This window comes from Vicia villosa, unplaced genomic scaffold (genome assembly GCF_029867415.1).
Source record: "Vicia villosa cultivar HV-30 ecotype Madison, WI unplaced genomic scaffold, Vvil1.0 ctg.001069F_1_1, whole genome shotgun sequence".
Lineage (NCBI taxonomy): Eukaryota > Viridiplantae > Streptophyta > Magnoliopsida > Fabales > Fabaceae > Vicia > Vicia villosa.
This window is the reverse complement of record NW_026705470.1, coordinates 414,316-427,669: the sequence shown is the minus strand read 5'-3', so window position 1 is coordinate 427,669 and position 13,354 is coordinate 414,316. Positions and strand designations below refer to the sequence as shown.

The following is a 13,354-nucleotide window of genomic DNA, read 5'->3' as shown; positions in this document are numbered from 1 at the left end:
GCAGATTACTCATTTCTTAGCCTAGCCAAGCTGATAAAACTGATTAAAAGCATAAAATAAGCATACAATACCTAAATACAAAAATGTTTGGCAGGATAGAATATGACTAATAATAAGATATTTCAAATATAAACCAAAACAATAATACCAATATTTGATAATCCATTAAATTGGGAAACTAACAATCCAATTTTGATAGCATTCATAAAATTCAAAATCTGGTAATCATGTCCCTAAACCTCTTGGTTGAATGCCTTGATATAAGACTACAACAACATTCAATTTTTCATTCTTTCCATAGAACTAAGAACTTCCTTGTAAATTATAACTTTCCATATGTAAAAGTCAAATTCCTCAAAATTTCGGGTACTTAAATTATACCGGGCTATCTTAGGATAAACTGAGAGTAATATATGGCTCTTCCATGCTCCAATAATAGAATAACTAAGGTCATTTCCGGGTCCTATAGTTAAGACTTTAGTCCATGATTCTTTTACACTGAGTTTGCCCAAAATCCATATATGAAAATTATTTTCGCAATCATAACAAGTGAAAGCAACTGACTCATTTAAAATCAGGAGGTGTTGGTTCTCAGAATGATACTTGAAATTTGAATCTGAGGGTAAAACTGTTTGAATGAACTTCTCATTGCTAAAGTCAAACGAAAACATTTTATCCCCGCCCTCCAAAAAATGGCACAATTCATTTGAGTTCACCAGAGAACGACATGTCGTAAAAGGCAATGGCGTATCAATGTGATTGAGTTTTCTCCAATTATTACTTTTTAGGCTATATATCTCCCAGAAAGGGTGTGGGTCAATATATTCCTCCGACCAAAACTTGTGATCGTCATCCATTAAAAGCTCCCAAAGAGGACTATCCTTCTCAGGCAAAAACAACCACGAACCTTTAGAAAATGCATACGGAGAGTCTTCAGGTAAAAACAAAACATTCCGAAGCACTTTGTAGTCATGTGTAACACAATCATAACCAAATGCACTAGGAGGAGGGTTAAACTCAATTTTCCCGTTATATAATTGAAAGCTAGGAGGAAGGACCTTGGTTTCCTTAGTAGCAGGGTTCCATAATACAATTGGTGTTCCATCACTATAATCTTGGTAGAGACAAATAATTCCATTAACACTGGAAGAACCTAACATCAGCATATTTGCATGATCCTCTTCAAAAGGAGGTGGCCAATCCATTATAACCATATCTTCAAACCTATCACCGGAAAGCTTCGACAAAGAGTCTTCGGTGACTTGTTTTTCGCTTACAAAATTTAAGAGAAGAGAGGTGTTTTCGTAATCCTCATTAGGTTTGGATATGAAGAAATTTGTGTGGAAGATGTTCATGAATTGAGAGTTTTCAAATAAAAGAGACCATGATTTTTGGACACATGAGTTTTCAAATAAAAGAGACCATGATTTTTGGACACATGCGAATCGTTTTAGGGGTTTAAGAGACAATTTTGAGAGTATACATAAAGAGAGTTCATATGGAATGTGAGAAATACTAACCTTTTTCTTAGATGTTATGACGACCATGATATGAATTGAGAGAATGGGAAGAAGCTGAAACATAAAAGCTTGTAAATGAACACAATGCAGCGTGAAATTTGCTAGCCATCAAATGAAATATATTTCCAATCTTTTTCATTTTTGGTATATACTATTTTTTAAATGTGAAATTTGTTTGCTTAGTTGATAAGATATTGTATGCCTCGCCATTTTTAGTTTTTTTTTTTCTTTTTTTTTTCAATTTTGGTATAAACTCTTTTTAAATGTAAAATATCCGTTTGCTTAATTGATAAGAAATTGGTTGTTTAATTGATAAGAAATTGTATGTCTTTAATTGATAAGATATATATTAAGAAATTGTGTGCAAAGGGTATTTATTTTATCTTTAGCACACCATTTCGTTCACGTTTATACATTTTGTTTATGGGTGTGTATGATTATTTAATACATGTCATACGCTCCAAAGTAATTAATTTATAAATAAAAAAAAAATTTATAAACTCTTTTTAATTTTCCAAAAGTTAATTATTACTTTTATAAATATACCTTCTAGTTATTTTTGTATCATTTTTAATATAACATTAAACTATTTATATTTAAAGGTTAAAGATAGTGCACTTACAGTATAAAATAACATTAAACTATTTATATTTAAAGGTTAAAGATAGTGCTCTTGCCGTATAAAATAGCTTTACACTGTCATCTAATTGGGATTCATCAATTAACCATGTCACATAACTTTTTTAAAAATAACAATGTGACTTGACACTTAACATGGTCGTGATTGATTGACAGTGTAAAATTATTTTACACTGTCAGTGCATATCCTTTTTCCTCTTATATTTATAATAAAGATGGATATTTTTTATAAAATAAAATTATTGATTTTTTTATAATAGATATAGATATATTTTTTGAAAAGATTGTTGATTTATAAATATTACCTCCACCTACTTTTATCAGGAATTGAACCCTAAATCAATTGTTTATACTCATTTAACGCAATTAACACTTATCAGTTAAACTATGTCATCCACACAATATTTTAATTAATGATATTTAAAAAAAATACAATTTCAAGTATAGCTATATGTCAAGGGATATAGACAATCTAGTAACAAATTCTTGCCAACGCACGAGTACTCGTTTGATACGCGCATTTGTTAATCAAAATGAAAACAACGTTATGGTTTAAAAAAAGAGTCAAAGAAAGAATTATGATGGTAAGAAAAAAATCAAAATATTATGAATAATTGAATGCAAAAGTACTAAATAGAAAGAAAAAAAAAAGTAAAATACATGTAAAAATAGGAGAAACATGTAAAACTAGAAATGACATGTGGATTTTTTCTTCTACAAATAGATATAACTGCTTGAGAAAATTAAGATGGACAACCCTCAAATAGGAAAATATAACGTGTGAAAAGTGGTTTGAACTCAAAAGCATTTCAGGTTTGAAGATGATGAACAAAAATGCTTATGACATTTGTTCAATTCAATTCCTTCTTGCAACTGACTTACACATTTTGCAATCCTCACATGCAGTTGACCTCAATTAGACCTCTAACTGCCACCACTTTGACCAAACCGAGTTATTAAGAAATTTGATGTATTTTCAATTTTTCATGTTCTAAAGATAATAGAATACATTTAGAATTAAGAATACTACCCGAGCAAGACTCATCCCTAACAACCTTAATTAGGTGCTAGTTTGGTATAACTTGTCCTACTTGTGGAATTCCTATTACTAATATACAATATCAGTAGATCTAAAGAACTACCTCGCTTCTACTAACAGCTATCTTCATGTTCTTCAGGCTAACCTAAGAGCAAGAAATCTATATAGTTTCCCATCAAAATTATCAATTAAAAGAATCATATAATAGTAGCTACGTCATACAATACCGGCTGAGTTCCAAAATGTTTGGCAAAATATGGTGATGAATAACCAAGAAAAATTGACTTCACATTATATATACAGAAAGGTGTAATACACTATGAATTGTTCATTCTTTCAATCGAAAGAAGGACAACAACAACAATAAAGTCTTATCCCACTTACTGAAAGAATGACAACAACAAAACAACAACAAGAACAATAAAATCTTATTCCACTAAGTGGGGTATAGAAACAAGGACTTTCTTATACATTACAGTATAACCTATATTTATCCTAAGTTCCTCACATTTTTGGGTACTTAAGTTAAATTGTGATAGCTTATTGTATTCTTGTGCGAAATATATGTCGTTCTTCTTCCCCGCGCCAATAGGAATCGACTTAAAACAAGGTAAGGGTCCGACAATGAAGAGTTTAGTCCATGATTCCTTTACACCAAGTTCACCCAAAATCCATATGTGAAAACAATTCCTATCATAATAATTACTACACATGAAAGCAACAGACCCATTTAATACGATCAACTTTTGTAGGATACATTCTTTTTTCTCATCTGAATCTAGTGGTAAGGTTGTTGCTAAGAATTTCTCGGTGCTAAAATCAAATGACAACATGTGATTTTTGAGTTCGGACACCAACCAATGGCACAATTCATTTAAATTCACCAGAGAAATACATGGACCAGGAGGAGGCAAATTGATTCCATCCAGTTTTCTCCAAGAATTACTTTTGAGACTATATATCTCCCAAAAAGTGTCACACATCTCTTCTACTTGCGGATCCTCCATAAATAAGTCATTCTCATCGATCAAAGCATTCCGAAGCACTTTATAGTCATCTGTAATAGAGTCGTAACCAAATGCATCGGGACAAAAGTTAAACTCAATGTTGTAGTGAATACTAGGAGGAATGATTTTGAATTCTCCGGTGGCAGGGTTCCACAAAACAGTTGTTGTATTATTGTCATTCTCATCGCCTTCATAGATACAAATAATGCCATTAACACTACAAGAACCTAAAGGTTCAATACATCGGTAGTCATTACCTTGAAAAGGAGGTGGCCAATCTATTCTAACCCTATCCTCAAAATTATCACTGGAAAGCGAATACATGGCACACCGATTCTCAGGGGGGCCTGTGTGTCCGAATAAGAGGAGGCAAGTGTTTTCGTAATCTTCATCTTGTTTAGACATGCAATTGATGCTGAACATGTTGATGAAATGAGAGCTTTGAAATAAAAGAGACCATGATTTTTGAACACATGTGAATCGTTTTAGGGATTTAAGAGGTAATTTGGCGAGAATACATAAAGCCAGTTCGTATGGAATGTGAGAAGAACTAACCTTTTTTGTGGTTGTTGTTGATGATGCTTCAGCCATGAGTTGAACCTAGTGAGAAGAGAGATACGTTTTGATTTTGATGGATGGAAGACCACAAGTTATGCTTTTTTCTTTTTCTTTTTGGAATGTGGGAATACTTGTTGGTAAATTCTTATCTACCCACCTTAAAATGTTGGGTAACTTTACCCATCTTAGTTGTCAAATACTTAAAGGTCCAAGTGTTGATTCTATTTTATTATTTACTATTAAAAACTACTGATATAATTGCAAATGTACCGTAAACACATTAAATACAAATTATCATTTCTAATTCAACTGGGTGCTTGGTGCTTAGTCTTTCACTTTCTCTCACAAAATTAATTTTCTCTTTTCATTGTTGGCTAGTCATCATCACTCATCACGTTTATGTTATTACCTTTTCTATTTGATGATCAGCTTCATACTTTGAAAGGTCACAAATTTTTAATCCTTCTATAACAAACTTACAAAGATTTTTTTAGTGTTAGATATATATATTAAAATAAATTATTAATATATTTATTATATTTGAAAAAAAGTATATAAATTCAAATGATAAATTAAATATGAACATAAACCTTTAACAAAATATATATTAAAATGATTGATAGTCAATTTAAAATTAAACTTACCGTTTATAAACTTAAGGGGCCATATTAAAAAAAAAAACGAGAAATTAGATTAAATTTTCAATATATTTATTTAAAAAAAAATGAATTATTTAATTTTACAAAAGTCATTACCGTATTAAAAGGGAATATATTATCTTGACCAAAAAAAAAAAGAATATGTAATAAATTATTAATCTATTTATTATATTTAAAAATAATATTATTTAACTAATTATATTTTAGAATTATATTATCTTTTAATTTATTATTTCTTTTTTCTAAAATTCAAATCAAATTAACAGTAAGTTCAAGATTTCAATAAATTATATTCACACTTATTCAAATATTTAATTGTTAGAACGAGAAATGTTTTGATCAATATTCTTAGTTTTGATGATAACATTATGTATGAATTTTGTATAAGACAATGTGGTACTCTAATCCTTTGCATTTTCCATTTCAGGAAATATATAAAGAGTATGCACAAATCAGCGCTCAGAAGCAACTGACTCAGAAAGTTCTGGATGGCTTCATCAGAACATGCTCTGGCAAGACATCGGAAGATGGTCATGCAGAATCAGAACATAAACTGGAAAGCATCAGAAGAATGAAAGTCAGAAGAACAAGCTCTGAAGTTCTGATGGTATCATGCTCAAGCTCTTCAAAGTCGGAAGATAGAAGATGCTCTGCACCAAAGCTGATGGCTCTGATATTCAAACGTTGTTATCTATAAATCTGAGTCCAGAAGAAAGTACAAGATGAAAGGCTGTAACGTCAAATCTCTGACTGACAAAAGGAACGTTAGAAGCTACAAAAGGCAAAGTCAGTAAAAGCAGCAAAAGCAAGGCTCGAGGTAGTTGACAAAAGTGTAAAATATTAAATGCAACTTTGTACTATTCACGCAAAGCATTAAATGCATTCTAACGGTCATTTCCTCTCAGCGCCTATAAATAGAAGTTCTGTCCAGAAGCTGAAAATAACACTTGCGCAAAATATACAGAAACGCTATCAAATTCAAAAGCTTACGAACTTCATCTTCAACCTCACAAACTCTGTGTAATATTTAGTGAGTGTTAAGTTTAAAACTTAAGAGAAATATCACAGTTGGGATTACAGCTTTATTAGAAGAAACTCAAACTCTTGTAAACTTTATTTTACATTGATTGTAAAAGGATTCCTAGAGTGATCAAGTTGTGATCTGTAGACTCTAGAAGACTTAGAGGTTATCTAAGTGGAAAACCATTGTAATCAGTTGGATTAGTGGATTAAATCCTCAGTTGAGGTAAATCACTCTAAAGGGGTGGACTGGAGTAGTTTGGTTAACAACGAACCAGGATAAAAATCATTGTGTTAATTGTTTTTATCTTCCAAGTTTTTGAGTTACACTTATTCAATCTCCCCCTTTCTAAGTGTTTTTCTATCTTTCAATTGGCATCAGAGCGCCGGTTCTAGGTGCAAGCACTTAACCGTGTTAGACAAAAGATTCAGGGAGAAAAACACAAAGTCAAAATGGTTGAAACAACTTCATCTACTCCTACTCCTGAACAAAACAACAATGGTAATGGAAGCAATAGTTTCAATGGCTACAATAAACCACCAGTCTTTGATGGTGAAAACTTTGAGTATTGGAAAGATAGACTCAAAAGTTACTTTCTTTGTCAATAGTTTCAACTTCATCTACTCCCTTGCATAGGTCGACCTATTGAGAATTTTGCACCTGAAAATGAACTAAGTGTGACACTTGCGTCGACCTGAAGGGTCGGCGTGCGCATACCCGTGAATTCCTCAAAATTCCATGCATCGACCTGAGCCATCAATGCGTCGACGCATTTTGTTCGTACACTAAATCCTTGAGTCACCAAGATTTGATGCGTTGACCTGAAGGGTCGGCGTACGCATACCCGAGATTCCTCCAAAATCCCATGCGTCGACCTGAGGAGGCAATGCATCGACGCATTCAGCCTATATGGCACTCCGTTAAGTCCTCATGGAAGGCGTGCGGAAAGGGTTAGCAATCAACCCCCGCCTAGTCTCATCGAGTCTGTTCATTATGCGCACGCTACGCGTGGCTCGCTTCTGAACCTGCACAAGATCTTGTTATCGAGTATGTCAGGAAAAGGGTTCATGCAGCCGGACCCCCGCCTTTCTTATAGCTCGCGTCGCTCGACGTTGATGCTCGGTGTACGCACGCACCGTTTTCCTTTACGATCCGTGACTGCTTGGTTGCTGAGAGGGGTCCGCCCTCTTGTCTATGGCCCGATCATTTTCACGAGGTCTAATGCTTGGTTGACTTGGGTTGAGCTGCTCCCCTTGGCTATGGCGGGACCGCTTTTCTACCATTCGGTCAGTACTGTTGGTTTGTTTGCTTTACGAGTGGATGCTCGTTTGTGTGCTATTTGTTTGCTTTCGCTTCTCCCCGTAGGTTGTTTAGTTTAGTTTAGACTTGTACCCTTTGTATGATAACATTAGGTAGCAAGCTTTCCCCCTTAGCTTAGGTTTTCCTCATGCATTCTTTAAAACACAAACCACACTCTTTGATTTTCTTTTCTTAAGAACTTGTTATTTCCGCTCCATTCCCAAGCATAAGTCTCCAAAGGTCGAGCAGCGGAGTGTGAATGTAACTCGTTCACCTAAAAAACACAAAACAAACAGAAATTAGTTAGCCGAGCTACGGTAGCTCTGATTCTGCAAAACAGATACGTAGGCAGCGGGGTAGGGCCCGTGCGAGCACAATCTTTTCTTTTCCCTACATTCTGCATTCATTTTTAGTCCAGATTAGCGCATTTTGCTTACACACCCATAGGTTTAGACATAAGCGTGGATACCATCGAGTACGATGGGCGCGAGGGGTGCTAACACCTTCCCCTCGCGTAACGGACTCCCTTACCTTTTTCTCTGGTCGTGAGACCGTTGTTTTGTTTTGTGGTTTGCTGGCATTCCCTTCCTTTTCAGGATAAATATGTTAGTGGCGACTCTGTTAATTTTCGCGGTAGCGACACCAGAGACACTTCTCTACTCGCCCAACAGCTTGTTTCGAGCAATCTCCTAGGATCCATACGTTTACTCCTAAAATCCTGATAGTCATGCGTTTTGGGTCTAAACCCATGTTCCAACCCAAAAAACGGACCGTTAGCCACGTGCTGGAGGTAATATATACTCTCTCCCTCGAGAGAGTCAGGTAACACAATTTCATAACCCTAAACACTAAATCGTATATGTGCTCCTACTGACTTGATCGTTGGAGTACCTTGTAGGTACACCCCCTCCTCGTCATCATCAACACTGTGCAAGACGTTCGTGGCCCCTTTCTGGTTATTATCCTCAGGTCAGTACAGTTACCAAAAGCACTGGTAAACAAAAGTGTATATCAAAAAGTGCATCTTATTTTCTGAATAGACTGAATTTATACTTTTCATCAGGTGAAGTGAATTTGAGATAAATTTGGTCTTAACTATTCGGGCCTTTGACTGGCTTAGAAATATATATATATATATATATATATATATATATATATATATATATATATATATATAATTCAAATGTTTATATTATAAATAATATTTAGTTTACCATAAAATTTATACTAAAATAAAATTTATTTATATTATAAATCATATTTATTTTAGAATAAAATTTTATTAGCTATTTTGAAATATAGATAATATTAGTTATTTTAAAAGCACATTTACATAAAGAATTTACTTTATAATCATTGAAAATATAAAACATTTTTATTTTCATCCAATCAAAATATTTTATATTATTAATTTTTAAATATATTTATTTGACAATATTTAATTAAATACATGTAAAAAAAATTACACGCTAATGTATAAAAATTGAACAGATAAAAAAATGTATTAATATTCATCTTTGATAAAAATAAATTAACATCCATTTTCATTAATTTTTTTTTTTTTTTTGGTATTAACCATTTTCATTAATTTTGAATGAAAGTTTATATAAAGAAAAAAAAATAATAAACCAGAAACATTAAAAGCAATGTTTTTACTATTCAAATATTTGTTTTCAAAGATGTAGAGGAATTTGATTACCCAAAAAAAAAAATGTAGAGGAATTTTGTACGTTTGACCAGTCATTTAAGTTGCTCATATAAAGTTGTGCATAATCAATGCCTTCAAGTAGATTAAATGATTGTTTCTAAAAAAGAGAGTAAATGAATAGTTATCAATAGTTTATTGCTATAATTATAAATTATAAATTTTAATTTCATGATTAAGTGGCAAATCTCTTAACCAATACAAATATGACAATTAAGATGGGTAAAGTTACCCTTTATTTTATGATGGGTAAGGAAGTAGGCACCATACTTGTTTGCTTGTGTTTGTTTCGGTGCTAGAAAAAAGATTCATGAGAATTTGAAGTTGGAAATAATTATTGATTTATTTAGTAGATGGGAAAGAAAAAAAGCCTTATAGTAAATCATTCATAATAAAAAAGCAAGATGAGTATTTGGGCAACTTTGCCACATGTTGCTATGTGATGCTTCCTTATAATTTCTAAACATTTATAAACATGCTATTTATGGAAACTTCTAATTTATTCTATTTATCATTTAATTTAATTTAGATTATTATTTTTTTGTATTAAATGTAATTGTATGTATTGGTCTTGGGAATCTGAAACAACGAGTTATCCTCTTTTTACGATAAACTTCACTCTTCCTTTGTCTATTCAATCTCATGAATATCTTCTCATCAAAATCTTCTCCTATACTTATAAATAATTTTGATTTCCAATTCAACAATCATAGAAGCAGCCGACTTCTTCATCAATTTGGCTTCAAATTCAAAAATATCTCATGATTTCTATCTTTTTCCTAGGTAAGTAATCAATTGCTTCTGCTGTTGTTTTGGATTTTGTTGGAATTTAAACATAATTCCAGTGTATAAATACATAACAATGGTTTCAGGTTAGTCTCACTTTTGTCTACACCAGAACTGTGTTTTTACGTTTTGTATTTTTCTGAAGATTTTGTTTCGATTTGGGAATTTAGGGGTTATTCACTCTAACACCCATCAAATCATTTATAATTATGTTTATTTTGATTTTGAGATTTATGTTTTGTTCCTTTTATTTCCAAACTATTGATTTCCCTTCATCAAATTTATCCATACCTTTGTATGTTGATTTTCCTTCATAGTTTTGAACTTAATGCCTATCAATCTTTCTTCAAGGTTTTTTTATTGTTTTTTCAATGTTTAATGCAATGACTTTAGAGAGTTTGACTGATTTTTTTGTGTTGTCCATTCAATAATACAAAAGCTTATGGGTTATGACTATCAATATCTAACTTATGTCTGATTTTCCATGACCAATGCAATGTTCTTTGTTAAAATAAAGTTTACTTCAAGTTTTATGTCTCTGTTTCCATGTTCAACACAGAGGTTTGTTTGAAGTCTGCATATCCAATTTATTTATTTAACTTTTTCTTATTAGACTTAATTTTTTTTCTATTTATTTTTTTCTTCTTTTTCTTGATCAGATCTCATTAGGAGCTAATGGATGTGCCTATTTTACCCTGAACGTTGTGATAAATATCTTGGGCTGTAAACTATTTTGATTTATTCAGCAAGAGATATGTTTCAATGAATTCTAATGCAATTATTTTCCATTGCTCATCACATTATTACGGTCTTTCTTTACATTTGCTGTAGTGTCTTCTGTATTGCTGCCTTTTTTTTTGTTTCTGTTATGACTTTTGAGTTTATTTTTCTGTATTGATTGTAGACTGAGATCTTGAAGCGAGAGGTTACCCCTGCAATGAGATTGCTCAATGGTCTTTTGATTATGTATGATGGCTTTAATTTCGGCATAATATCTATATGGCTGAGTATTTAAATAACCAATTGATCAATGGTTAACAAAAAAATATGTAGATTGATAAGTTATATCAAAAATTCATATTTGTTTGTAATTTCTAATTTCAAGTTATGTATATGTATTTTTCTTGATGATTTAGTCAGGTAATGATTAATTTTTTCACCATGGTATTTTAGTCATATGCATTCTTGTGATTTCAGAAAATAAATTATCTGCTTCTGATATTTTTTCCAGAAAATTCTCATGTCCAATTATGATTTGTAATTACTATCAGATTTCATTCCCTTAGGTAAGAAGTTTTGTAAATTAAGAATAAGGAGTACCAATAGAGTTTGATTTTGTGTTAAATATGTTTTCTTTGTATACAATTGGAACATTGATTGTCCCTTTATATTTATATGGCAGAGCAGACAAGGTTTATAAGGAATAGAAGTTGCCCTGTGATAGTTTGATTGGTTTTCAAGGTTTTCAAGTTTTGTTGGAACTGGTTTAAATCTGCAGAATTATTAGAATTTTGTTATTTTTAAATTTTTTTATACCAATAATGTTTTGATTTATACCATTCATATGGAAGTATGATATATACCATTTATATTTAATTCTACCTTTAATGCTTTGATTTATACCATTCTTGTGATTTATACCATTAATATTTTGATTTATACTTTTAATGTTTTCTTTATCCCTAACGTTTAGATTTGACATTACTATTTACTCACTTATCTACTCTACTCACTGTCTGTAAATTCTTATTTTCTTTTAATACCTATCATTTTTGTTAATACTTTGTCATTCTATCACTCTTAAAAAATATACAAATGAATTAACTAAAAATAATAATAATTTAACTTTTATATAAAATATGCATAAATTAACTATCAATTTTAAAGAAAAGTAAAACTAAAATGCTAAAACACTGAAATCTAATTAGTCTAACACTAATACAAATAAGTATTTACTATGATGACTATTTTTAAACAACAAGAAAACTAGAAGAAATTTAAGAAACATTAAGCCCTAAAAACGGAAGAAAAACCATTTTCAATATAATTCTTTTTCAATTTAATAATAACTTATTTAAGAATTTTTTTAAATTCAAATGTACTTAATTAATATATAATTGATAGATGTTTTAGTAACTTAGTTTATATAAAACAAATATTTTTATAGTAAAAAAAAAGGTTAAAACAATTTATTCTTACTATTTACTAGGCGAATACTTTGTTACCCTTTAAATTTAGTTGAACATATATCAATTTCTATTAAATGTGGAGGTATTCAATTAAAACTCATGGATACCAAGATTATTTAACCTTTATAAATTACAAATAAAAATACTCTAGAAACAAAGTATATTAAAAAAGTACTAAGTTAAATTTGTCCTTAAAATTACTTTAAGATATATTTAATCTATTCTATTTGTTTATTATCACTACAATATTAATTAATTTATTTTTTAACTTCAATAAAATTAAATATGTTAAATGTAAAAAATACAAAGCTATATAATCATTCACACAATTAACTTTTTATTTTACGGGTCACTATTAAATTGTTAACTTTATTTAAAATTATAAATTTAGCGATAAATTTTTTAAAAGTATTCGAAAAAATTTGAAGAAACTTATAAGAAGAGAATTAGTAGATATATTGACTTATATGTCAAAAAACTAAAGAAAAAATTATTTAGTACAACATTAATAAATTTTAAAATTCATTAATACGATACAAGAAAACTTAAATTATATATTTAATTATTGCAAAATGAAATATTATCGATCATTTTTTTTTTAAAACTTTATAGTTGTACTAAAAACTTCATTGTTGTACTGACAAAATAATTCAATTATATTTACTTCTATTCAATAATTGTACTTTAAAAATTGTAATAATTATTTAAAATATTTTTTGACAAATAAATTCAATTATATTTATTTTTATTTAACTTTCAATTACTAATAAAAATATAAATATTTTTAAAATACTGATTTTATTCTATGTTATCAATTTTGAATATTTTAATCAACAAGTTCAAATCTTTCCATTATTTTTTATTCTACTATTTTTGAATTGATGATAACATTAAATTATATGAGTAATAATTATAAAATTTATTTTAATAGT

The 13,354-nt window shown here is 30.3% G+C and overlaps 2 protein-coding genes across 2 annotated transcripts; both read right to left on the bottom strand.

The window, feature by feature from the left end:
* Window positions 1-278: 278 nt before the first annotated feature.
* Window positions 279-1,355, bottom strand: LOC131633105 (uncharacterized). The gene has a single exon (XM_058903819.1). It carries the CDS (start codon window positions 1,353-1,355, stop codon window positions 279-281), a length of 1,077 nt encoding a protein of 358 aa, XP_058759802.1.
* A 2,245-nt stretch (window positions 1,356-3,600) lies between these two features.
* On the bottom strand, window positions 3,601-4,849 carry LOC131633088 (F-box/kelch-repeat protein At3g06240-like). Its single transcript, XM_058903802.1, has one exon. The coding sequence runs from the start codon at window positions 4,794-4,796 to the stop codon at window positions 3,627-3,629; it is 1,170 nt and encodes a 389-aa protein (XP_058759785.1). The 5' UTR covers window positions 4,797-4,849; the 3' UTR covers window positions 3,601-3,626.
* Window positions 4,850-13,354: the final 8,505 nt, after the last annotated feature.